Source organism: Accipiter gentilis, chromosome 33 (genome assembly GCF_929443795.1).
Source record: "Accipiter gentilis chromosome 33, bAccGen1.1, whole genome shotgun sequence".
Lineage (NCBI taxonomy): Eukaryota > Metazoa > Chordata > Aves > Accipitriformes > Accipitridae > Astur > Astur gentilis.
In genome coordinates, this window is record NC_064912.1 from 11,384,681 (window position 1) to 11,408,371 (window position 23,691).

At 36.2% G+C, this 23,691-nt stretch overlaps 1 protein-coding gene across 6 annotated transcripts in view; it reads left to right on the forward strand.

Moving 5' to 3' along the window:
- Positions 1–23,691, forward strand: part of VPS35L (VPS35 endosomal protein sorting factor like) — a 59,217-nt gene that overhangs the window by 14,254 nt on the left and 21,272 nt on the right. For all 6 annotated transcript variants that reach the window (XM_049791230.1, XM_049791231.1, XM_049791233.1 and 3 more), the window contains 18 exons: positions 126–185; positions 2,367–2,463; positions 2,872–2,919; positions 3,968–4,061; positions 6,325–6,402; positions 6,781–6,903; positions 7,616–7,662; positions 9,834–9,945; positions 10,152–10,268; positions 10,635–10,688; positions 11,117–11,197; positions 12,048–12,110; positions 13,179–13,264; positions 14,317–14,397; positions 16,843–16,906; positions 18,975–19,073; positions 19,888–19,965; positions 21,155–21,269. In XM_049791230.1, coding sequence (XP_049647187.1) covers positions 126–185; positions 2,367–2,463; positions 2,872–2,919; positions 3,968–4,061; positions 6,325–6,402; positions 6,781–6,903; positions 7,616–7,662; positions 9,834–9,945; positions 10,152–10,268; positions 10,635–10,688; positions 11,117–11,197; positions 12,048–12,110; positions 13,179–13,264; positions 14,317–14,397; positions 16,843–16,906; positions 18,975–19,073; positions 19,888–19,965; positions 21,155–21,269 — 1,497 coding nt within the window. The remainder of the gene's footprint in view (positions 1–125; positions 186–2,366; positions 2,464–2,871; positions 2,920–3,967; positions 4,062–6,324; positions 6,403–6,780; positions 6,904–7,615; positions 7,663–9,833; positions 9,946–10,151; positions 10,269–10,634; positions 10,689–11,116; positions 11,198–12,047; positions 12,111–13,178; positions 13,265–14,316; positions 14,398–16,842; positions 16,907–18,974; positions 19,074–19,887; positions 19,966–21,154; positions 21,270–23,691) is intronic.

The following is a 23,691-nucleotide window of genomic DNA, read 5'->3' on the forward strand; positions in this document are numbered from 1 at the left end:
AGTTTTTTCCAGCTAACTTCAATGTATGTTGGAGAGGGAACCTTTTGTATTAACATTTTGTGTTTTACAGTTTGTTAGTTTGTTATGAGTGATTTTTTTATTTTATTTTATTTTTTTAAAAACAGGGAAGCTAGTGTATGAAAGAATTCTGTCAATGTGCGTGGACAGTCGTGTCTCTTTGCCAGGTAACTTTGCATTTGTTCCTACTGTTCTTCTGGAAAAAATCATGTCTGAACTAACTTGAGAAAAGTTAAACAGGACCCATGCTATTGTATCTCCTATGCAAAAAGTTCTAATTTGAATCTAATAATTTTTAGTTTTTAACAGAGTAAAATCCATTGCTTACAGCTTCCACCATTCACAGTGTTTATGCTAATTTACATTTTAACTGTGAAGAATATACCTAAGATATAATAAAATATGCTTGTGGCTTTGATGTTGCTAAACATAAACCGGGTCTTCCTGACACTTGAAATCACAAAGAATGATACATAAGTAGGGGGAGAATTAAAGATGAATGTCCAAATTAGGTGAAGGAAGACTTTTTTTCCTTTTTTTTTCTTAGCATATGCTATTTTCTGAAAGTACTGCATTTTAATAGCTTAAAGCCAATGGTACAAACTTAACAAAGCAGAGAGTCTCAATTTTTGGTAAGTAGATGTCTTTGTTGCTATATTGGAAACTTGATAGTTTTGCTTTAATTAGGGAAGAATTTTTGAAGAAGCAGCAGGCTGTCATTGAGTTTACTACGATACCATAATCTTCCTAACTTGGGCCCCTCCCCTTTTTTTTATTTTTTTATTTGAAGTTCCAACACAATGTAAAAGTCTAATTTGACATTTACAGTACAAATGGGTATGGAAGAACCTCTTTAGGAAGGCACTGAAACGTTCCACAGAAATACAGACATTTCCTTGCAATTTGGAGTGCATTAACTGCATGTCCTTGAAATACAAACATTCTTACTCTGTAGTTGGCAGCCCAACAGTACCACTAGGTTGCAGTTAAATCCGCAGAATTTGAGCCAGAAGCTTGAAACCAACAAATACTTAAATATGAAATAAACTTACAGAAAATACTTAAGATCAATTTGGTTGTTGCAGACCTGACAAACTGTTCTTACAAACAGTAACGAAGGCAGGCAGTTCCCGTAGGATGTCACGATTACTGGGCACAGTTACCTCCGTTTGAAGAGCTGAGCTCACGCTTCAGCTCTACAGCTGCCGGGAGCGTTGCTGGTGGGAACTTCCCGAGCAGCTATAAAAGTGGGAGGGAGAAGGGAAATCTGTGCTGTGCTTGCTGTGCACGGCGATGTGAACCCCCAGGGATTTCAGGCCCAACGTCCATGCTCATCCCGTGGGAACCAAGCAAAAAAAAGTTGGACGAGAGCTCCTGTGTTCCTAGATGAGAAGGAACATCTTCCTGTACACAGGCAGCATCTAGTGCGTGGCTTCTCTTGTCTTGGAAGTTGGAAAGTTTCCTGTGGAGCAGAAAGGGAGCTTCTCACCTTCTGGGGCAGGGCTGGGAGAGCACTGGTATTTTAAAGCTGTTTCGCAAGGAGTTTATAAGCAGATGCTCACAGCAGAAGCTGCTTTTGTTGCTTTTATCACTGAGAGAAGAGGGACCTATCCTTCCCAACCATCTTGCTTCAGACCTGAGTTGATCCCAAGAAGCCTATTTTTGCCTTCTGTTCCAGGCAATCCAGAGGAAGAGGCGGCAGTTAGCCATGCAACTGTGTGCCCACCTGGCCAGAGCACTGTCCCCATAACCCATCTGTTCCACCCTGGGGTGGCAGCTTTTTCCTGCTGGCAGCTGACACAAATAGTCCCAAAGCTCATGAGGAGAGAACTGCACTGCAGTGTTAGATGTTTAGCGTATAAAAACAAGTGTTCTGTCAGTGTTTAATACTTCTGACTTCTTGCAGGATAGCTTTAAATAATAAAATTATATTAGCCTTTTAAAGTAAAGAATTCAAGGGCTTAAATCTCTTTTATATGTATGCATTTGTTACAGATTTATATACATCTATTTGTTACACATTCCCTATATTTTTTTTTTTTCCACTATTTCTGCTTTTGGTGGGAGGCAGAGGTTAGATTTCAAAGTAGCAGATCTGAGATTAGCTTTGAGTGCTTGACTTCAGCTTCTGCAATGTTACTTAATGCAAGATGGAAGGTGTAGTTACCCCTTGCTGTGTACTCTGCTCTTACAGCTGCACAAGAGAGCTGAAAAGCAAACATATTGCCTGGTTTATTAATTTCTTGTTGAATGGAAAGAGAATACAATTTTAAACCTGGAATGAAAAGTAACTTGTTTCCAGAAAGAATGTAACTATTTCTGGGTTGTTGGTTTTTTTTTTTTCCCAGATAACTTTTCTCCAGAGAGTGTTAATGATACGGCTAAAGAAACTTGCTTAAACTGGTTTTTCAAGATTGCTTCAATCAGAGAACTCATTCCCAGATTGTATCCTTGTCAAATGAGACTCTTGGAGTGTCTGCAGGTTTTTCATAGACTTTTCCAAAAATGAACATGTTTGTTTCAGTAAAACCCACAGCCATCTGATGTTTATACTGACTGTTTTGTTTGTTTCAGGCTGTATGTTTTGAATTTAATTTTGAGTCATGTTTCATAGTAAACTGAATGCTGAATTATTGGCTGTGAGCAGGGTGTCAGTGATAGAGTTGATGTGTGAAAACTTTTGAAACAATAGAAATCCTGTAGATAAATCATAAAGATCAACCAAGTGTACTGAGATTAATTACAGAAGGCCTTGAAATAATTCCTTTAATGTGTATTCGGTATACAAATTTGGTTTTGTGTTTTTAAATTGCATGCATCTTGGTTTTGTTCCTTAACTTCACTTCATTTTAGTTACGTGGAAGCAGCAATACTGAAGTGCAATAGGTTCCTATCCAAAACGTAAGAGTAAATGTTAAGCGTGGGAAGGAAGTGTATGGGCAGGCTTATAAACTAATTTAAGGAGTTACGCATGCAAGTTCTGTGATTAATGGTAGATAGGGTCTCGGTAGATCTGAGAAGAAGCAGTACTGAGAGGTTTTGGAGTTTTTAGTGAGAATGCCATAGAAAAATTAAAGGTGAACTGTGATACAATTTGAAATGCAATGGTGCTCGCAGTTTTGGAATATAGGTATAATTCTGACATCAGGAGTTTGCAAATTAAAAAACAGTGGCTTCAGATGGCAGAGGGGGAAGCAAGATTGTTGAGAGATGTGGAATGTGGCAAAAAGTCGGGATAGAAAACTGAAAGGAAAATATTGATGTGTCACATTGCTAGAGACAGTGTTGGAGAAACAATTTAGGAGCAATGAACCATTATCTATTTAAAATCTTGGTATAAGCTTCATATGTTGCCAAACAGTGTCAGTTGCTGAGCTGAAAATGTTCCTTCACATGTAATCGTCCTTTTTCAGTTATATTTTGAAATGAGTGTTGTAAGCCAAATCGCTACTATAGTGACAACTTCATTATCCCTAAAAAGCAGTTCTTTTACTAAAATTGATGGGCCTCATCTCCAGGCACTAGTACAGCTTTGTTAAAAAGAACCTGTGGGAAAATGAGACATAAAAGGAGTTCTGCCAGTTCTGCCTGAAGCGGCTGCTTTCTTCACATTGAATTACAGCCCTTCTGTAGCTCTGCTGTTCCTCCAAACTAGTGGAGGAGTTTTTTAGAAGTGCTTGTCTTTTAAAAGCCAAGCATCCAGCCTGGCTATCTGCACTACTCTTAATAGCAAACACTGCAGTCTGAATATAGGGTATGTGTTACTATACACATAAAATTTTACTTCTGAAATAAATTTTTGTGCTAATAGGCTGCTGCTTTGGTAGGTGTTTCCGTAACTCATGCTCAAATCGTCAATCTACAAGGCAGCTACTGAAGTTATCTGTAGGTGATATAATTCTGTTATTGATTGTTAAATCTCATTTTTGTTTCTGAAAAATCTTAACAGAGGGATTTCAGAATGTCTCCCACGGTTGACGTCTATGATTAGAGGAATTGGAGATCCACTGGTTGCAGTCTATGCAAGAGCGTATCTTTGCAGGGTAGGCTGTCATTTAACACTTCAGACCTGTATCAAAGGTTTACTGCAGCTAGCTCTGCCACTAAAGGAAAATTTCTTTTAACTACTCTTTTTATCTGAAGTAGTCAGCAGCCTGTCTCTTCCTTCTAACAAGCCAAAAAATAAAATTTCTCTTTTGTTTTAATAATGGGGAATCTTTATTTAAGTGTTTATAGTAAGTAAAAATAGTTTTATTTGCTGCCTATGCCAGTTTTTCATCTTCAGGTAGGGCAAAATGTTAGGGACCTAAGTGGAAGGAGAGTTTGGACTTTGAGACTGCATGCTGTTGTCTGATTGCTAGGTGCTGCTTTTCATAGTTAATATGTGTACTTCCCTATATTTATCTTCCTTCTCCTACTGCTACAGCGTATTTGGCAGGCGGAGGGCTGGCAAGCTCCTTGGCAGAGGAACCACTTGGTAAAGTGTTCAGACAGTGGGTTTTTGTCTGACTCCGCAGTGTGGCTATGTTCTTATCCTCAACTACTCCTGCTGTTACCTTAACAGCTCAGCTAAGATAAACTTACCCAAGAAGAGACCCTAAATAGATTCAAAAAGTCATCACTAGTGGAAAAACATTTGTGAAATACATTTCTGAAGTAGTGACAAAGATCTCAACTATAATTGGAAAGTGGTAGGGCTGCTAATTAGCAATACTTGCATGAAATCAGCTGCCATCATGAAATGCAAGGAGTTTGCTCAGTGTTGATCTATCTGTTATGTTTGAATAAACTGTCCAGTATACTTCTGGTATACTATTCAGGGGTGTCCATCTGAATTCCTGTATCTACAAGAAATCGCTAACCTCTGGTCTACTCTGATACATGAGCTGCTTAGTTTATTTGAATCTTGAAATACAGTAATGCCTGCATTTTTTTCATAGCCTAATCATTCCTGCTACATAGTGCAAGGTTTCTGAAGGCTATTTAGGAAACGCTTTGTATGCACAGTCCACTTTTTACTGCTCCTGATACAGCTAAAAGAGATGCATAATGATAGAGCAGTTAGGACTAATAATCTAGTAATAGTAATTGCAATTATGTAGTAAGGAAGAGCTTAGAATGCTCCTTTTTGTCCACAGAGATGATCATATGAAATAAATAGTGAAAATTTTCTTGGAGTAAAAAATAACTGTTAAAATACTGACCTGTTTAAAATAAGAAAACTTATTGGAATGGAAGGCATCTAATCTTCTGTATTCCACCTACTGACACTATATTAATACTTTCACAATTAGGATAATGAAAACAGATTTTTAAAAAATATAAATTGTGGAATAGGAAACCTGTAGTATTGATATGAGTGATGTCTGAAGCCACAGCATAGTAAAATGTGGGAATAAACACTTGCATGAAACCAAAGAACCAGATCTTTACACAGCAAGGTGATGCATGTCTCTTTAGCTCCATGGTTTGAAATAAAATTATATGCAAAGAAAAGTGATAGATGAGTGGCTTGGGTCTGTGCATGGTATCTCTGTTTTGTGATGAAGTCAGCTAGAACTGCAGATGCTCAGGGATCCCAAAAAGTGAGACCCCTGGGTTTGTTTGAAGAGGGGAACCTTAAGCTGTTGAGATTGATTTGTTTGTGTGTGTGTTATTAAGCTTGATCTGTTACTAACTTCTTACTCGCTTCTGCATCTTTCTCTTTAGTAATATGCCATGGTTTTTTTTTTTGGTATTTTTATCTGTGTTATTGAAAACAGTCCTGTATGGGTTAGTTTCCTTTGCAGTTCCAGCTTAACTACATAGGCCTTATGTTTGTGCATCACCTTGTATTATTTATCAATATTTTATCTATATCTATCTAGATATTCACATTTTCCTTTGGGGTCCTTGCTTTATTCTGTCCACAGAATAGATACACATGATTTTAAGCAGTTTCTGAACTTTGACCGACTTTGTAAATGTACTTCGCTGGAGGCTCTCTGAATACAATGAATATAGGCTGTTGCAGTGCAGGCACTGGGGTAGACATTGATTTCCTCACTGCTTACAGATACTTGGAGCTGATGTTAGGAGAACCATGTTTAAACACAGCTGTAACTACCTCAGGGTAGTAGTTGGTGGATGTGACTGTAAGAGTAAGCAAGGAAATAATCAGTCAGAAGCATGTGATTCAGTACTGTATGTTGACTTGCTGTGTGTGACTAGGTGTACTCCTTCAGACAACGCATTTTTGTCTTACAGTTGAAGGAGAATCATAGGTGATTAGATGCGGATAAGATCTTTCTCTTTCTGTTAATACAGGTTGGGATGGAAGTGGCACCACAACTCAAAGAAAGCCTTAACAAAAATTTCTTTGACTTTCTTCTAACATTTAAACAAGTAAGCAAATAGAGGTTTTATTCGCAAAATCGCATAAATACACTGCTTAACCAACTACTGCATACTTTTAAAAAAATCTTTGAAGTTCTTAAATCTAGATTTAGGGATGTTCCTGTACCTAGGTACAGTATGGGAAATTTTACATACATTCTGATAAGTTGAAACCACTCAATGCAGCGTGTTTCCATACTTTAATAATATATGTTACGAGCTTGATATTTTTTTTCCCCAGCATGCAAGGAATGCTTCAAAATATCTGTGTGTTGTTGTGATCTTATCTGTTGTTGTTTCTATTCATACAGAAACTTTGTCCAGTTTATTATAGCTCCTATTAAACACCTTTTCACAGCAACATGTTTTTGTCTTTTATTTCAACAGATTCATGGGGATACAGTTCAGAATCAGCTGGTAGTACAATGTGTGGAAATTCCTTTGTATTTGACTCTATATTCTCCTGCTATAGACTGGATTTTACAGTGTATTGCATACCGTGCTCCTGAAGTAAGTAAGCATGGTAATGCTTGATACTAAAGGAAGTGTTGGGGTAAAGAGTTGATTTTGCCTATTAAAAAAACCCCCTCAATCAGCACTTACATGAGTGTGAAAGCGAGTACAAAGAGCCTAGATACAACTGTCTGTTTCTCTCTTCTATACAAAGAGAATGTTCATTTTCACAAAGCTTGAGTTAGACCACTTTAAATTCATAGGCAGTATTCCTATTTGTTTCTTGCTGTCCTTTAGCTAGTTTAATCTATTTCTTGACTTCATTAGTTTCTTTTGTCATACAGATATAAAAATGATTTGAGTAAACTGCAGCTTTGTAATTGCTTAACATAGTCAACAGGCTATTTTAATCTCAGTCTGTTTTGCATGCTGTGGCAGAGTTGGTAATCTTCACCTCTCCTGCCAGAGATAATTGACCTGGCTGGCAAATAGTAATTACTTTGAGAAATGGCATGGCTGAAGGATTGCAAATTTGACTTCCATAAAACGGTGGTTTTGATTAAAATGCCACTGTACCTATTCCAGTAGGTGGTTTTTATGTTGTACTACACCATTGTTTTCTTGTGTTGTCAATAGAGGATAAGACAGGATTATTGGAATGTATTGGGTAGGTAATTAAAACAGCTTTTAGTAGACTTCACTACAGTAATTAAAGCTGAATTTATTTGCAGAGTCTCTACTTGCTAATTTGAATAAGTAATTCTTCCAGGTTCTGCTCACCGAGATGATGGAGAGGTGCAGAAAATTGGGGAACAAGTAAGTATGGCATGATGTAGAAGACACGAATCTGTAATGAGTACCTGTGAGTCCCTGTAATAAAATTCTCTCTCCCTTTTGAAAACACTTTTTGGATGCATAGTATAGCTTTTGTTCTCCCAGTAGCTTACTAAATCATGATTATGAACATCTATTTTCCAGAGATTAATTCTAAAATATGGTAAATTACTTGTAGAGCAAAAGTTAATTAATTAACTTGGTTGCTGCATTTTGGCTCCTAAGCCAATGTTAAGGACATGTAATGGGTTCTCCATCAGCCATGTCTCCGATTCCTGGTTGTGTTTCATTTTTCTCTGTTTTCCTCCCCTTCCTTCCCTCTAGCCTCCACTGGCTACAGTCAGCCCATACGCACATTTTGCAAGGGAAGTTGTAAAGCAACTGACACCTTTGGAAGATGGTAATATTTAGGCGACTGCTTTTTTCACCATCAGAATTAGTATCCCAAATGTCTCCTAGAAGTCTGTGCGCAGACTAATCACCCTCAGTGAGTAGTTCAGGAAGATGGTCTGAAAGTTTTGGATGTACTTTGAGCTGCGTGAATGCAATTTGGCTTGCTGATGAGCTAATCTCAGTTCATTTTATTGGGTAGGTAGGCTGAGTTCTGTGAAAGTTTTCAGCTACCTATTTTTTTTCTGATGTGCTTTGCACAGTCCATTCTGCAGTGGCTGAGGAGCTAAAATATGTTAATCACTTAAATGAGGAATGCCAGCATTAGCATTCTGCGACTGAGCTAAGGAGTACGGGGAAAGTGTGATTTTAAAAATGTGATGTGAAGATGCTATTGTATAAGAGTGTATAATATGGGTAAAAACAATCCATGTAATCTGCTGTATTGCTTATTTTGTATAGTGTTGATTTGTTTTGTGGAACTTATTTTTAAATCACCTTTTAGCATTTCTCATTGTAAAAATGGGCTAGGTGCCTCCTCTTTGTGCCTGTCTATTCTTTGAAGGAAGGACAAGATGTTGAGTATAACGAGGGGTTTTTTTTAAAGAAATATTTCTGGGACACGTCCTTTTTATTGGGAAGTTGAATAATCCAGTTTAAATGATCTATGAAGCATGGATGTTTTCTTTTACAGTGGAGTTCTGTGTTTTTATGTCTTCTCATGACTGTCAAAATATTACAAAGCAAGAGGCATCAGTATATAAATCTTTAAATAATCTCAGTATGTTCCATGAACTATGTTGCAACCATCTAAGTGAAAAGTGGCAGCCTGCTTCTCTGTATTGCAAGTGAACTGGAAGTACTTGTCTAATGATAAAATGCAAATTCCAGTCAAACTGCAATGGGACCACTAATGCTCAGTCAGAAACACAGAGGACGCTGGGCTATTTTAAGCGCTCCATAGAATTTCCCTCAAGGTAAACTGCCCTGTATTCAAACTGTCTGTTTCAGACTAGTGAAGGACACAGTGTTTTATGAGGCAGTGTCTGTGCTAACTCACGGCTGAGTTTGCCCAAAGGAATTGCCTTTTGAATGATACTAGATTTTGCTGCTTAGGTTTGCCTAATAGGATCAGTAAACTGAGTTTTACAGTAACGCAGTGAGTTCACTCTTCCATTGGTAACTTTGACTTGATAGTAATACACTTATGGGTCTGAGTGATTAATCGTAATGTCTAAATATGTCAATGCCAGTTATCATATGATAATGACTGTTTGGATTTATTTTAATCCTGACAATGCAGCTGCTAGGAATCTGAGTTTTATAATGCATATATATTTTAATTCAGTGAGAAAAACTTCAATAGAGATTTGTCCTGCCAAAGTATACTTCTGAACTGTAGTTAAAAAGAGAGAGTAAGTTTCTAAACATGCCAGCTACTCCTGGTTTACTTTGTCTTTCTAGTAAACTTACGGTAAAATGATGGCTTCAGAAAAACCTGTGTGGAACAAGTATTGTAGAGGCTGTGTTACCTTTTACTTATATGATGGCTTCATGTTTTCTTGTTTTGCTTATGCACTATTAATCCTCATCAATTCAAGGTCGATTTGTGAGGGTTTTTTCTTCCTTATCCCCTTGTTTTTAAAATTTAGAATAGATGCTGGACAATTCTTGGTCTAAGAAGTTCAGATTAATGTAAATGAAAGGACAACAGAATTCTAGTCGATGTTGAGCTGTATTGATATATGTTATGTTCATTGTAGTGCTTTGCTGTTGAATTCAGTAATGTCAGCATTCAGAGCGGAGTTTATTGCTGCCAGATCTATGGACTTCATTGGGATGATTAAAGAGTGTGATGAATCTGGATTCCCAAAGGTAACTTTTTGAATGTAATTTGTAACAATTCCTGTTCCCTGTCTGACAGAGTTCTTCATATTCTTCGTTGCCTACGTAACTTGCACATCGCTTAAATAAAGGGTGCTATGATCCAAAAAATATTTCTGCACAGTGTACTTGCTAGAGCAGTGTTGGATGGACATGCCCCTTCTGCTTTTAATTTAAAATTTCTCATTAACTTTCAGCATCTCCTCTTTCGCTCCTTGGGCTTAAACTTGGCATTGGCTGATCCTCCTGAAAATGACCGCCTTCAAATATTAAACGAAGCCTGGAAGGTTATAACAAAGCTGAAGAACCCACAGGTGAGTTATTGTGCATTCTGTTTCAACTACTGATCTGTCTTTAGGGCAAAATTGTAGCCAGTTGTTCAGTAAGCACATGCTTAGCGTGACACGGTTTACCTTTTCTAGACACACACAGTTGCCAAAAAATATGATGCCTGGCATTATCTTTATATAATCCCTCTTTTCTGAGCTCTACTTAAGCATAACTTAATTCTGTATAACGTAATTCTACATAAGCAACTTTTGAGGTTTGTCATTAGTGCTAGATCTTTAGGTCTGCATGAATCATACCTCTGGGATTTAATTCTTTTAAGTGTATTATTTGCAAGTGTATTTCTCATAACCTTCTGTAAATATTGGTAATCATAAGACATGTGTTTCTAGGATTATATCAACTGTGCTGAAGTGTGGGTGGAGTATACATGCAGACATTTTACGGTATGTGAAAATTACTTTGTTTCCTTTGAAGGTTTTCTGATACTGACTAAGTGGCTATATTAGCAGTTTGGTATTAAAAATGGAAAAGCTATGACTATTCAATAGAAGTGTGTAGGACTTCAGTAGTGAATTAAAAAAAATATGTATTTCCCTTCATGAGAGATGAATAGGGACAAAAGATGCAGCTTTGAAGGAGTCTTCACCATTCCCCAGCACTGCATATTTCTTACCCTTTTATTTTAATCGCAGATGGACCAGTTTAAGTAAGGATTTACTGGAACTGTGGCTAAAGTTCCTGGCTTAACTAGAGCTCTGTAGAAAGCTGATGCGTTGGCAAATGGAAATAAATTATCCAACTGGTTTTCAGTGACTTGATTTATGTGCTGATTTCATTATTGTATTTTGTAACCTCATTTTTCGCTACACAGAATCGAGAGATCAATACGGTTTTGGCTGATGTTATCAAACACATGACTCCTGATCGAGCATTTGAAGATGCTTACCCACAGGTAAATAATTTATTTTGCCAAATCTGTAAAAATCTGATGTGCATTTTCTTAGATGAAGTTAATTCTTAAACATTACTGATGTCTCTTACCGCAAAATAATTATTTTTAAACACTGGCTATAATTTGGGAAGCCTTCTGGAACAGTGTAATGCTGTGATTTGTTCCTCCTTTTTTTCCTGCACATCAATGTTTCAGTTCAGAGAAATGCTAAACCAGAATGATTTATGTATTTAGAAGTACTACATCAACGCTGGTGTTCTGCTGCAGAAAATTAGCAATCATGGCAGGCTGTTTAAACAGAAGTAAACTATAAAATAATCCATCTCTCTACTTGGCATTGTTAAGGCTTCAGTGAATTACTGTGTCCAGTTCTTGAGACTGCATGCCAGGTGAGATATGGATTAGTTGAAAAGGTTCTAAAAGAAGGTTTTTGTGGTTACCTGGAGGGTAGATAAAGTGCCTGCAAAAGAAAAGATTTAACGAACGGATGTGGGTTTTTTTGTTTGTTTATTTGTTTTTTCATAGAAATAGAGAGCTGGAGGATATGCAGACTATAAATCAGAAAAATCTGCCTAGCTGTAAATGTAAAGAACGAATAAAGCCTGGGCAGGCTGGTCAGCCTCTATTCATGTGAGTTCTGAAGAGCATGTTGGAAAAACATCTGTTAGGAACAGCATAGCTGTAGTTGATCCTGCTTTAGGGAAAGAAATTACACTGATGAATGCTTGAAGTGTCTTCCAACCCAGTTTTCTATGAATAACTAGAGAAGAATAATCTCTGGTGTGGATAGTCGTAATTTAACTTGTATTACAATAATTTTCCTCTTTTTTTTCTTTTCTTTTCCCTGTAGCTGCAGTCAATTATTCAAAAAGTTATTACCTATATCTATGACTTCTCTCTTCTTTTTTCAGTGGTAAGTGATACTTTTGTTTAATAAATTTTTAAGAAGAACTATTTTGCACTGTTTCTGCAAGAGAATTTACCTGACTTAGACATTTAGATTGTTTGCAAGCTCACATAGTGAGAGGACATTTGATCAAGTAGATAGTAAGTGCAGAAACGTTTTGGAAGCTCTGCTGCTTACTACTTAAATATTCATTATTCTAATTCCCATTTTCTGTACTTTTTTTCCTTAGGCTGTTGCATTCTCTAAGTTTGTTTGTTTCTATGGCATAAGTGACAATCAATGGAAGATAAAATACCACTTATTTGTGTGTGCATTCATGTAGTTGCTGATATCTGTTTCTATGTTATTACATATACTTAACATGCTCTATCATAGGGCTTAAGTTTGGCATTGAAACAAAGTGAAACTTAGAGAGGTCAGAGACTATATGAGGTAGAGAATGAGGAACAAAGACAGCAGGTATCAAAGTACTGAAACCAGTTGAAGAGTAAAATTCAAGACTGACCCTGTGGATTTGTAGTCAAGTCTTGTTCGCAAATTGCTCAGATAATTCTGAAAAACTTACCCGTGCTATATTCTTGAGATGATACTGAAACTAAGTATTTCAGTATCTTAACAACCTTAAACCCTTATCTTTGAAGAAAATTTTAATGTCTTGGACCTTCATAAGTTGCCCTGGATAACTGTAAAATGGTTGCTGGTGTGTGGCCTGTTTTAATTATTTTTAATATCCTACCTTTTGTTCCCATAGATGTCTGAATTTGTCATGATTTTAAGCTATTTCAAGTGTATGACAGTTTTTAAAAAAATTGCAACATTTCATTCAAACAGTTCTGTGTTTTGTGTTTTATTCTGGATCTGTTCAATCAATAAACTGATACGCCTTTCAGCCATCTGTGCTTTTCCATTTGTTCCACTCCTTCATCCTTCAAGATGAATTACAGTCTTCAAAAAAGATTGAAATAATTTTAACTAAAACTGTTATGATTATAAAACTTATCAAAAATTTTTATTAGTTTAGTGTGTTGTTTGTAAAACACCTAATTTTACTTGTTTATGTATTTGTACTTTCAGGAGAAATTCTTGCCATTTCTGGATATGTTCCAGAAGGAAAGTGTGAGAGTGGAGGTTTGCAAGTGCATTATGGAATCTTTTATTAAGTAAGTGGAGAATATTGAGATTAAATGCACTCTGGAGGGTCTGGGGAATGTACTGAAACATTGCTAGAGAAGATGAGTCTGTATATAGGCCACTTAGCTTGTGAAGGTGTTCCAGGCTAGGCTATGGGAAGAAAAATGAAAATGTGTAAATTTTGTCAAAGAAAGCTGAAATTGAAGTAATCACATTGATGCTGACTTGTTGTGGATTAACAGAATAGTTCTTCTCTGAGCTTTTTTTTAAACTGTTGCCTTAGTTGGTTGATGAAATTTATTTCATATTCCAGCTGATGTGACAGCACAGAACTGTGACCTTGGTATAATGGAGGAAGAGAGACAGTCTCTTGTTACAAGCTCCGTTATGTAGAAAAATTGGTTATTTCCACAGTTGAAAATGAACTTAGGAGATGAGGCTTCATCTTCAAATATTGTAAAAGTCAAACAATCCTTTTCTTTTCAAATAATTAACAGGTTCCTTGAAACTTCTTTTTTTTTCTTCTCCTTTTTCACTTTCCCTTCAGGTATTTATATACACTGCTTAGCCCCCCCAAGCCTTCTCTTCTCTAGGCTAAACAGTCCCAGCTCTCTTGGCCTTTGCTCATATGAGAGATGCTGCAGTCCCTTAATCATCCTAGTGATGTTCCACTGCATGTGTACCTAAATGTGACATTTATCTTTCTTGTCTGTCCATCAGTAACTGAAAAAACGATATTACTTTTTGGTAGATCTAGGATTGCTTTGTTTTGGTGTTCTTAGATTGCCTCAATGTATCACGTGTCTAGCTGCTTGTGTCTCTTAAGGAGTCAGATTCTGTGGTTTGGCAGCAAAGATCCCTCTAGTAAGATAATATTTCTTGACTGGCATTTGTTGGAACTGTATGTCTATTAACCATGTGATTTTTGGAGTTCTGTTGGTTAAAAAATTAATATAAAACTTCTGTAGTGTCATACAATGCTGATGATTGGAATTATGCATTAAATTGGTGGTGTTCTATTCACTGTTTTTCATTTTGACAGAGCAGGATTTTTCATCACTTTTTCTAAAACATTTTATAGGCATCAGCAGGAATCTACAAAGGATCCTGTTATACTTAATGCTCTTCTGCATATCTGCAAGACAATGCATGATTCTGTGAAGTAAGATTTACTTTACTCATTCTAATAACTATCGTTTATGCAAAGTTTGGCTGCTTGGTATACAGTTTTACATTTCTGAAGCTGTTTGTTTCATGGTGGATTAAGACATGAATCCAATTAGTGGTGAGGGAAGAGCTGTGCAGTGAAGTGGCAGCACGTACCATTTGCTCTTTAATTACTGCTTTATTTTGAATACTGAAGCAGAATTTTAAAAGGAAACTAGCAATGGTTTTGTAGAGTTTTCTAGTGAAGCAAAGACACTAAACAATCCAATCTTTTAAGAATATTTTTGAGAGTGAGACCAATGTAATCTTTGAGTTATAGTGAATCATAAACTATTTTTGAGATTTAAGTAAATATGTAGCTATTAAAGCACAGATTGCTGTACTCAATTATACCTTTTTTTGGGCCACTTTTTTCAGCCATTGCAAAGGGATGTGAAATCTCTAAAAGGGCACCTGGAAGATCTCTAGGAACTTGAGTAGGGGAAGCTAGAGCAGAGGACAAGCTCTTGAACCATCTGTGTCTTTCCCCTAAATCATCCTCTTCTTTTGTCCCCTTGACTTTCTGAGGTTGTTCTGTATGCCCTGTTGCACCCTCACTGTTTGAGTAGCAGTTGTGCAATGTGGAAAATAATTGTGGTTTTAGGTAACTAGCGAAAAATCACACAGAAATCTGTGTCAGATTGCAAATAGAGCCAGAATTGTATTGGTGCAAATTTTAGATATTAAGAGCAAAAATTTTTTTTTTCCTTCTGTTTTGGGTTGAGTAGAATTGTAAGGGCACCATTTCTTTTGGCACTCTGAGCCCAGAGCCTTTTAGTATGGTAGACACTGTGAAGGAACTTGAAACTTTCTCAGCCTTGATATGCCATGAATGCAAGATTCACTGCCAATAAAGAAGTCAGATTTGGCATGTAATTCCAATTTATACCAGCTAGAGTGCTTTATTTTGGGTTAGAGCACCTTATTTGGCTGTATGTTGCACTAAAAGCCGCTTCAACCTTTAAATAGAACAATATATTGAAGCTAAACCAGCTTATTTTAAAAAATTAAGCATTTTATGGCAATCCATATTTGGTGCTTCCTCTGACGTTTTGCCAAAACAATTCGATAGTTTACTGGGTTCCTTAAAATCCCTTAACCCGTTCTTAGCTTGGTTCTGTTGTGTCATCTCTTATCGGCCAGTCATCATAAATTCTAACTGCCTTAAAGTAACTTCTGTATCTGTTTTTACATCCTGGTTCAGGAAAGTCCCAACCCATTGTGTAGAGCTCGCTGACCCACCGTAACAGCTGTTGGAGGGTAACAGACTTCAGACTGGTAGGGGTCTGGTTCAGAATTGAACTGGAAACCTATAACTGACCCAGAGATCTCATTACAAGTCTTCTGAGCCTTTCAGAGCCCATCAGTTGCCTCTTTTGATTGGCAATGCACTAATGAGCTAATCATGCTGAGATTTTCTTTCCTCCTTTACTGAATTTGTATAATAAAACTATTGTTCTCTTCCCATCTGGTGTCTGAGCTAGGAAATTGGTAACTGATATACTAAAGGTCAAAGCTGCAGCCAAGTACATAATAGTAAAAAGATTAAATTGTATTAGTTAATTGTAATTTAACTTTTTGTTTATCTATTTTCACTGAAACAGGTTTGACTTATTGGATTTTCATATGATGTAAATTTGTTTCAAATCAGATTTGGACTCTTGCTATAGAACATGTATCTGTGATAATCTTGAAAAGAAACTCTTTTTACATAACAGTTTAGGTCGGTTCTTACTAAAACATCAAAAAGGCAGCACTGTAACAGTGATGTTAATTACTTTTTCAATTATGTGGCAGGGTTAGTTAAAAAAAAAACCCCAAACTCCAAAACCCCCCAAAACCACCAAAACAACAAAAACGAACCCCCCCCCCCAACAAACCAAAAAAACAAACAAAACAATAAACTAATGCTGTTTCTAAAATAAATACATGAACTATTACATATAATATTTTAAATGTATTTTAAAAGCTTTTCCCCTTAAATAGGATAACTTTCTTTTAAGAATAGATTTACTAATTTCTTTAGATTTTTATAATCGGTTCCTACTCAACTTCTCATGTTGTAACGTAAAACTGAAGCCGTTTGCTTGCTGCAGTAAAGACCATAAAAATGTTCTGATGCCAAAATCCGAGTTTCTGTAAAATCTAAAGACACTTAGCAATTTTTACCTTTTTTTTTTAAAATTGGAATATAGTTTGGTGCATGGTTGACTTGGTGATGTTCATATTAAAATTTGTGTTATTGCTTTATAACTGAAATTATGAGCTTTAGTGGTCTTAGTATGCAATAAATACTTTATACGGACATAACTTTATGTATTTAGTATGTATCATTTGAACCTTTACAGATAAATAAGATAACCAATATTCTAAAATTTACCACGTAAATTTTCTCTTACAGTGCACTAACACTTGAGGATGAGAAACGAATGTTAGCAGCTTTGATAAATGGATTTATAAAAATGGTGAGTGACAATTGCGTGCAACTGTTGGGGTGTACCTTATAGCCTGGTTTTTCATGACATCCCCATGAGAAACAGGTGTCTATGTAGCTGAATCAGAGACTCTGTCTGACTAGCTTAAGTCTGTTGAGAACCCCAACTGGTGTATTTTAGTGAAATAAGTATGCATGGGTTGAAGGCAATATCATACATTGTTGAAGCTGACATGGTGCAGTCTTGAGAGTTTAAAGTGCACATGTTGTTTATTTAATCATATTTTCTGCTAGTTTTTTAAATCTCATGTAAAACATGGTAAGTATTTAAAAGTTAAACAGCAATTAAAGTCTTGCCTATTATAGCATCAGAGAGATCACTGATTTATGTGAATGAAGTTCCATTACCCAGCTCTAAATGAAATCAATACCAGCTTTAAAAAACACAAAATAAATATAACTTGTATGTTATTCTTATCTCTGTTTATTTTAATTTACAAATAAGATAATTTGTATCATCAAAATAGTAGTCCCACAAAAACTCCAGTTGTTTTGCCTTGAAGTTAATTTTTAACCCTTCCCTCCCTCTTATCCCAATGAAATCTTTTGTTCTTGTCTGTTGTGTTAGAGATGTCAGGTTGTTTCAGGAAGATGTTATCAAGCCTTTTTTTATTCTCTAACCAGGTACTCTTAATGCTTGGCTTTTCTTTCACGTGGTCAGAGCTGACAGGCTTTGTCTCTACTTGTCCTCTTTGTCCTTTGTTACAATTCTATGAATTTCTTTCTAGATGGTTGCTTTCTCATCCACTATAATAATTTGTGATTTAATATGTTTTTAATATAATTTTGCTTTATTAAGCTTTGTATGCAACATAATATTGTATAATTTCCTTTAGGAGGACTTCCCACATTTAATAATATTTGATGTGGCTTTATGGTCTTAGTTTAGGGGGGAAAAAAATCCCATAGCAGCAAAATGACTGGTTATAAATTTTAAACTAGCTGCATTAAGATGTTTAGGGAAAACCAGTTGTAACACTCATCTTTACAGTCAGGCTTTTTTGTGGAAAATTTTATATTTTTAGAGAAGTTTTCTTGAGACTAGGACTCAAGAATCAGCAATTGCAAAAATAGAGGAAAGGTGAAGACAGTTGTCTCTAATGTAAGAAGCAATCCTTTGTTTTCTGGTGCAGTTCCTTTGATCTTTCACTGTATGGATTAAATATAATTTTTATTTTAATTCTGTAAAAACTTCTTTTGCGTGTGGCTTGAGAAATAATAAATAATGCAGCCTTTACTTCTATTAGAAAAAAATTCCATTTGAATACATAAATGTAGACTGCCTGGAGACTGTTTTCTCTTGCTAGGCTTTTAATTGACAGCTGAGACACTCCAGCTGACAGCACTTGTTTTTTTTAAATCTGGAGGATTGAAGTAGGGTGTTCTCACACAAGGGCTGGTTTTTGACTTCTCTTCTTTCCTGCCAGCAAGCAAGGTTGCAGGCTTTTGCCATACTGTATAAGCATATATTTATTAACCAGTCTCAAGGGAAACCTGCTTTTCTTGCTGGTATATCTAGTTAGGAAAATGCTAATTTCTCTTGGAGGCCCTATATAAACTAGAAATTACAGGAATCTGAATACAGATTCACTGATCTGTTTCTATTTTTCTGCTTTTTTTTGTTTTGCCTTTTAAGTATGAACTATACCAAGCCTTTGTCCCTGTTCCATAAAGAATCAAGAGTTCTGCTAGTTTTGAAAACACTTCACAAATCTAGCATTTAAATTTTGTTTTCTTGATAAATACTTGATCTGTAAAGTAGAAGATCATGTGGAGGATGGACAAAAAGCCCCCAGCAAAACTTTCAAGTTTCGCTGAAGGTTAAGTATTGGCAAGCAGGCAGTTAAAAGGACAGAGATTCTCCAGGTGCTATTTTGTTGTTAATGGTGGGGTTTTTTCTTACCAATATATGGGGATTTTGACTTTTGAATATCTGTGGTTTATCTGCATGCAGTTTTATATTTCTTAAAGTTAATGGCCTACAATGTCAAAATCTAGGGTGTTTTTTTGTTGTTTTTTGGTTTTTTTATCTTTTATAGGTTTCATTTGGCCGTGACTTTGAACAACAGCTGAGTTTCTATGTTGAAGCCAGGTCAATGTTTTGCAACCTGGAGCCCGTTCTAGTCCAGTTGATTCACGTGAGCTACAGTTTATCTACATTATCTTAATAAGTGGGGATGTATTTGCTGTTCTTGCATTCATTGCCCAGATTATTGGTCTATGTCAAAATAAGTCTGAAGTCTTTTTATCAGGTGTTTTTAAAGTAGACTTTGATCTCATCTCTCAGTTTATCACCCTAAACTCTCTGAAGTTCTTGCTTGACAGGCATGGATGGTATCATTGCCACAAAGAAAACTGGCTATCTTGCAAGAGATTTCATGTCTAATAAAATAAATGGCACTTTGTGCATTCAGAATTTGGATTCTCACTGCTATAATCCTCCATCTAGGAGAGATTAGACTGTGTCTGGCTGCAGATATAGGCAGAGTCCTGCTGTGATTGGGAGGGTTAATCTCTTTTCTGTATTGAGTCACATGTCAGGTGAGCATTAGCTGCATCTGATTCCTTTACAGCATTGTATCTTCTCTTAAATCCTTTTATTATTTTGGTTTTGTTTTTTTAATAAGTGTGTTAGCTGGAAATCATGATTTTTACGCCAGGGAGGAGGTGATGACAGCACTATAGCTGGGAAGCAAGGGATGATCTAAAGCCTTGAATAAATCAACAAGTCTACTTTCACAAACCTTCAGAATAATATTTGCTTTAAGGGCCAGTCACTAAAATTCTCCAAGTAAAAACTAAATAGTACAGTGATGGCACACCATATCAGGGTCCCTTTTGACAGTTTCTGTTCTCTAAATGCATGCAGTAAAGCATGCAGTTTGTTATTTGCCACTGACCTATTAAATCTGTGCATTTTTCTTAATGATTTCTTTTGGGGTTTATGTGTAGTCTGTGAACCAGCTAGCAATGGAAACAAGAAAGGTGATGAAAGGAAATCACTCCAGAAAGACTGCTGCGTTTGTCAGGGTAGGTCTGACCCTAATAGACTTTGAGCCTGCCTTCTTAGTAGATAATACTATCTGCTGCCACCTAAGTTTATAATTTTTGCGAAAACAATATGTTAGTATTTTTTGACACTGTAGTCTCATCTTCTCTTGTTACCATTGATCTTTACTCTCTAAAGCCAAATGTTGCCGTTTAAGAAAAAAGACACACAGCATCTAACAGCAGCCTTGTGTTAAAAAAAAGCAGTAACGTTGTCTCCCTCTCCAAAGGAAGGTTGATTGGAGATGTGTTTGTGTGAATCCTAGAAACCTCAGCTTTTCAAATTATATTTAAAAGAAAATTCTTAATTTCTATATAACTCCATCACAGAGAGAATGGGAAATGGGAGGAAAAGAATATATTTAAATATCTCTCTCGTAATATCAGTGTTGATATGCTGAAATCAGTATTCGAATTTCAAACAAAGTACTTCTTTTGGCTTTAGTGCCTCTGAGTCTATATATATGGTCAAATGAGCTTTGAACTATGCACAGGCTGTGCAAGTTGCTTGTGTTCCCCTCCTCTCACCTGAAATGTAGCAACTAAGATGTTTTCATCTTCATGTTTTGGGAAGGTGTTTGCATATGCTGCCATTAATGAATGGATTTTTGATCATGGCAACTGTGCGTGATGTCCTGGACAAAGGATAGCTAGGGTGACACTGGCCAACTCCTGTATGCCTGGGAGTTACTCACTTCATCGAGGTGTTCGGGCTGTTCCAGTAGGTCTAAAGCTGCAGCATGCGGCACTAGATCTGCTTCCTCCCAAATACAAGCAATGCCCCTGCTTTGACCAGTATGACAAAAGGATGGTCCCTGAGAGCAGGTAGTCTGCTTTTCTGGTGAGATTTTGGTCTTGAGCTGCAAGCTGGTTACCTGAAGAGAGAGGAACTCTTTGAGCTAGAGTCATAGAGTAAGTTTTGATCTAATCTACTCATAATAACAATAATTATTAATAATAAATATTGTTATAATTATTGACATAATAATGAGAAATCTGAAGTTGCTGATTTTGGACTTCACATAATATTTGCTTTTTATTGAAAGTCTTTCCCAAAACTGATTTACAGATTCTGATTCTTAATTGTATATAAAATAAGTAATGATTGCTATAACACTGAGTTAGGAATTTTCTTCAGTTTCTTTTTTTTTCTTCTTTTTTTTTCTTTTAGGCTTGTGTTGCCTTCTGCTTCATTACAATTCCATCTCTGAGCAGTATCTTCACACGTCTTAATCTGTATCTACACTCCGGACAGGTTGCTCTGGCAAATCAGTGCCTTTCACAAGGTAAGGCACAAATTTGTCTACTTAAAGGTGCTCTTACTTCAGAAATATTTCTAGCTGTGAATAATAACTTGGTTGAAATCATAAGTCATATAAGTATATTTATGATGTAATTAAAATACAGCCCTGTTTCAAACACTGTTACGGTGAAAACTTGTCATACTAAAGCAGCTCTTCAATTCTAACACTAATCCTGTGATCTGAATAACCAAGACAGCTGACTGTAATTGACAGAGTCATGGCTATGAGGTAGGTTGTCCTAAATTACTTAGAAACTATGGAAAGCATGGAATATTTTTCTCTTGCATAATTATGCAAGTACTCTAGTCACAAATGATGTGCTTTATTATAACTGTGGAAAAAGAAACAAAGAAACTAGTTCATCTATGTAGTATTTCACAGGCTGACAAAATCCTGCAATGAGCTGGAAAAGAATTAAAACTTAGGTCAATGACCTAAGTCAGAAACTTGCTGTCAAAGCACATGCATGATAAACACTTAGCTAAGAAAATATGTCACTATAGCAGAGTGAAACAATAGAGAAATACCAGATAATATGAAGAATGAAAAATGTATTTTCTTTTTTCATGTGAATTATTGATTGAACCAGGACCTGAGTACAGTTTTTTATCCGTCCTTTTAGCTCAGTCTTAAGTAATTGGAAATTCTGACAAAAAGTGATTTGGGAAAAAAATTGGAGCTACTCTGACACCAGAATGAGCATTAAGTCTGTATCACCATTTAATATGATCTTGTTCCTGTTCATATCACAAATGGAAGACAGTTACCTATTCTGAAAGTCTTCTCATGCTTTTAACTGTTTGTAGTGTCTTTCTTTTCCTTTTTAAAGTGATGTCATTCTATTTTGTTTTGTAATTTTAATACTGACTTTAGATGTCTGCTTTCCAATGGTAAATGCTTTTCCTTTACATGTTTTCAGTTGAGCGGTGAGAGTAATAAATTGGATTACTTTGCAACATCTTTTGTTGTGGCTATTAATTCTTTGTTTTAGCTCTGTGCTTCTTCACGAGAGCTTGTTTTCCAAGCTCTGCATTTACCAGTAAGTTCCAACTGCACAAACAAGCTGATTTAGGATGCTGATTAAGACTTTTTAGTACAGGGTGACTGTTGTATTTCTTTGTTTTCAATCTGATGCGGCCCATATAGCAAAGCAGAGGGATTTAGAGTAAAGCTGGCTGTTGTGTCCAAGTATGTTGTGCAAATAAAAGATCTGCAAAGTCTGTTGTTGTGCAATTAGTATTGTGCAGTTTCTTTGTAGATAACAGAGTTTACCAAAAATGGACTTGCTTTTTCTTCCTATGGTGTTTTGTTTAATTGACCAGCTTACCTTATCCTTTGTATCAATTTTTGTTATCGTTGCTGTGTTGTAGTGCTTCTCTTGTTGGAAGCAAATCCAAAGCAGTTTTTCTGTAATATTCAGTCTTTGAGGACTATGTCCTGCCCATGTTGGGACCAACGCTGTGATTTAATAATCTTTCAATTTATAAACAGTTTTTCCACTATTTTTGTGATCCAAGTCTTCTCTGAGTGAGACTCCTGGGCCCCAACAATTGTCCAGATTTTTTAGTGCAAGAGTTTATAAATGTGCACACCTGTTGTTTGACATGTGAACACAGTGCACTCACTAAACAAAGAATAGGATCACTATTCTGAAATCTTTTAAGGTACCAGGTATATGCGAAGTATTATGAACTCAGTCACTAAAATGCATATTTATTAACCACTCCCTCCTGAAGTTTAGACCCACAAGCTAGAGAGAGGAGCATTTGGTCCATCTCAGCTTTTGGTGAAATGAAGCATGCGCAAAACCCTGGTGTTCGGTAACTCACTTTGTTTACCAAGGTTTTCTTGTTATACGCTTTTTTTGCTTTCTTAGAAGAACTATTTTGGGCATAATTTGTATCCAGAGATATGTCACTTGTGTGAATAATTTAGCATGTGTTAACCAGTTAGGCAACAGTGACACCAGTTTTGGGACATTTTTTGTGAACTGTCTTTGCATATTCTGATATATTGTAGTTAGACAACATGTCCTTGAAAGTTACTTTTAACACAGTTTAATCTGTATCTCAACTGGATGCATTTCATGTGTATAAGAGGTACTGATTAATTCATAATAGTAAATTTAAATCCAGTCAGTTAACTGATGCCAATTAGACACTGATCTGCTAAAACCAATGCAGCGCGAAGTGAAGTTGTAAGAGTGTGCAATTAATGACAGCATTAGGCTAGGAAGTGAAATTGTGCCTTGTGTGTAACCTTTATTTCATGCTGATTGGAATTAGTTTAATCAGTTTAAAATTGGGAAGAGAAATAAAACTGAAAGGTAATGTACCTGATCTAATAGCTCAGTCAGTAGTGAGTCAGTCATGCATGTGTGCACGTGCACGCAGTTTCTCTCTAA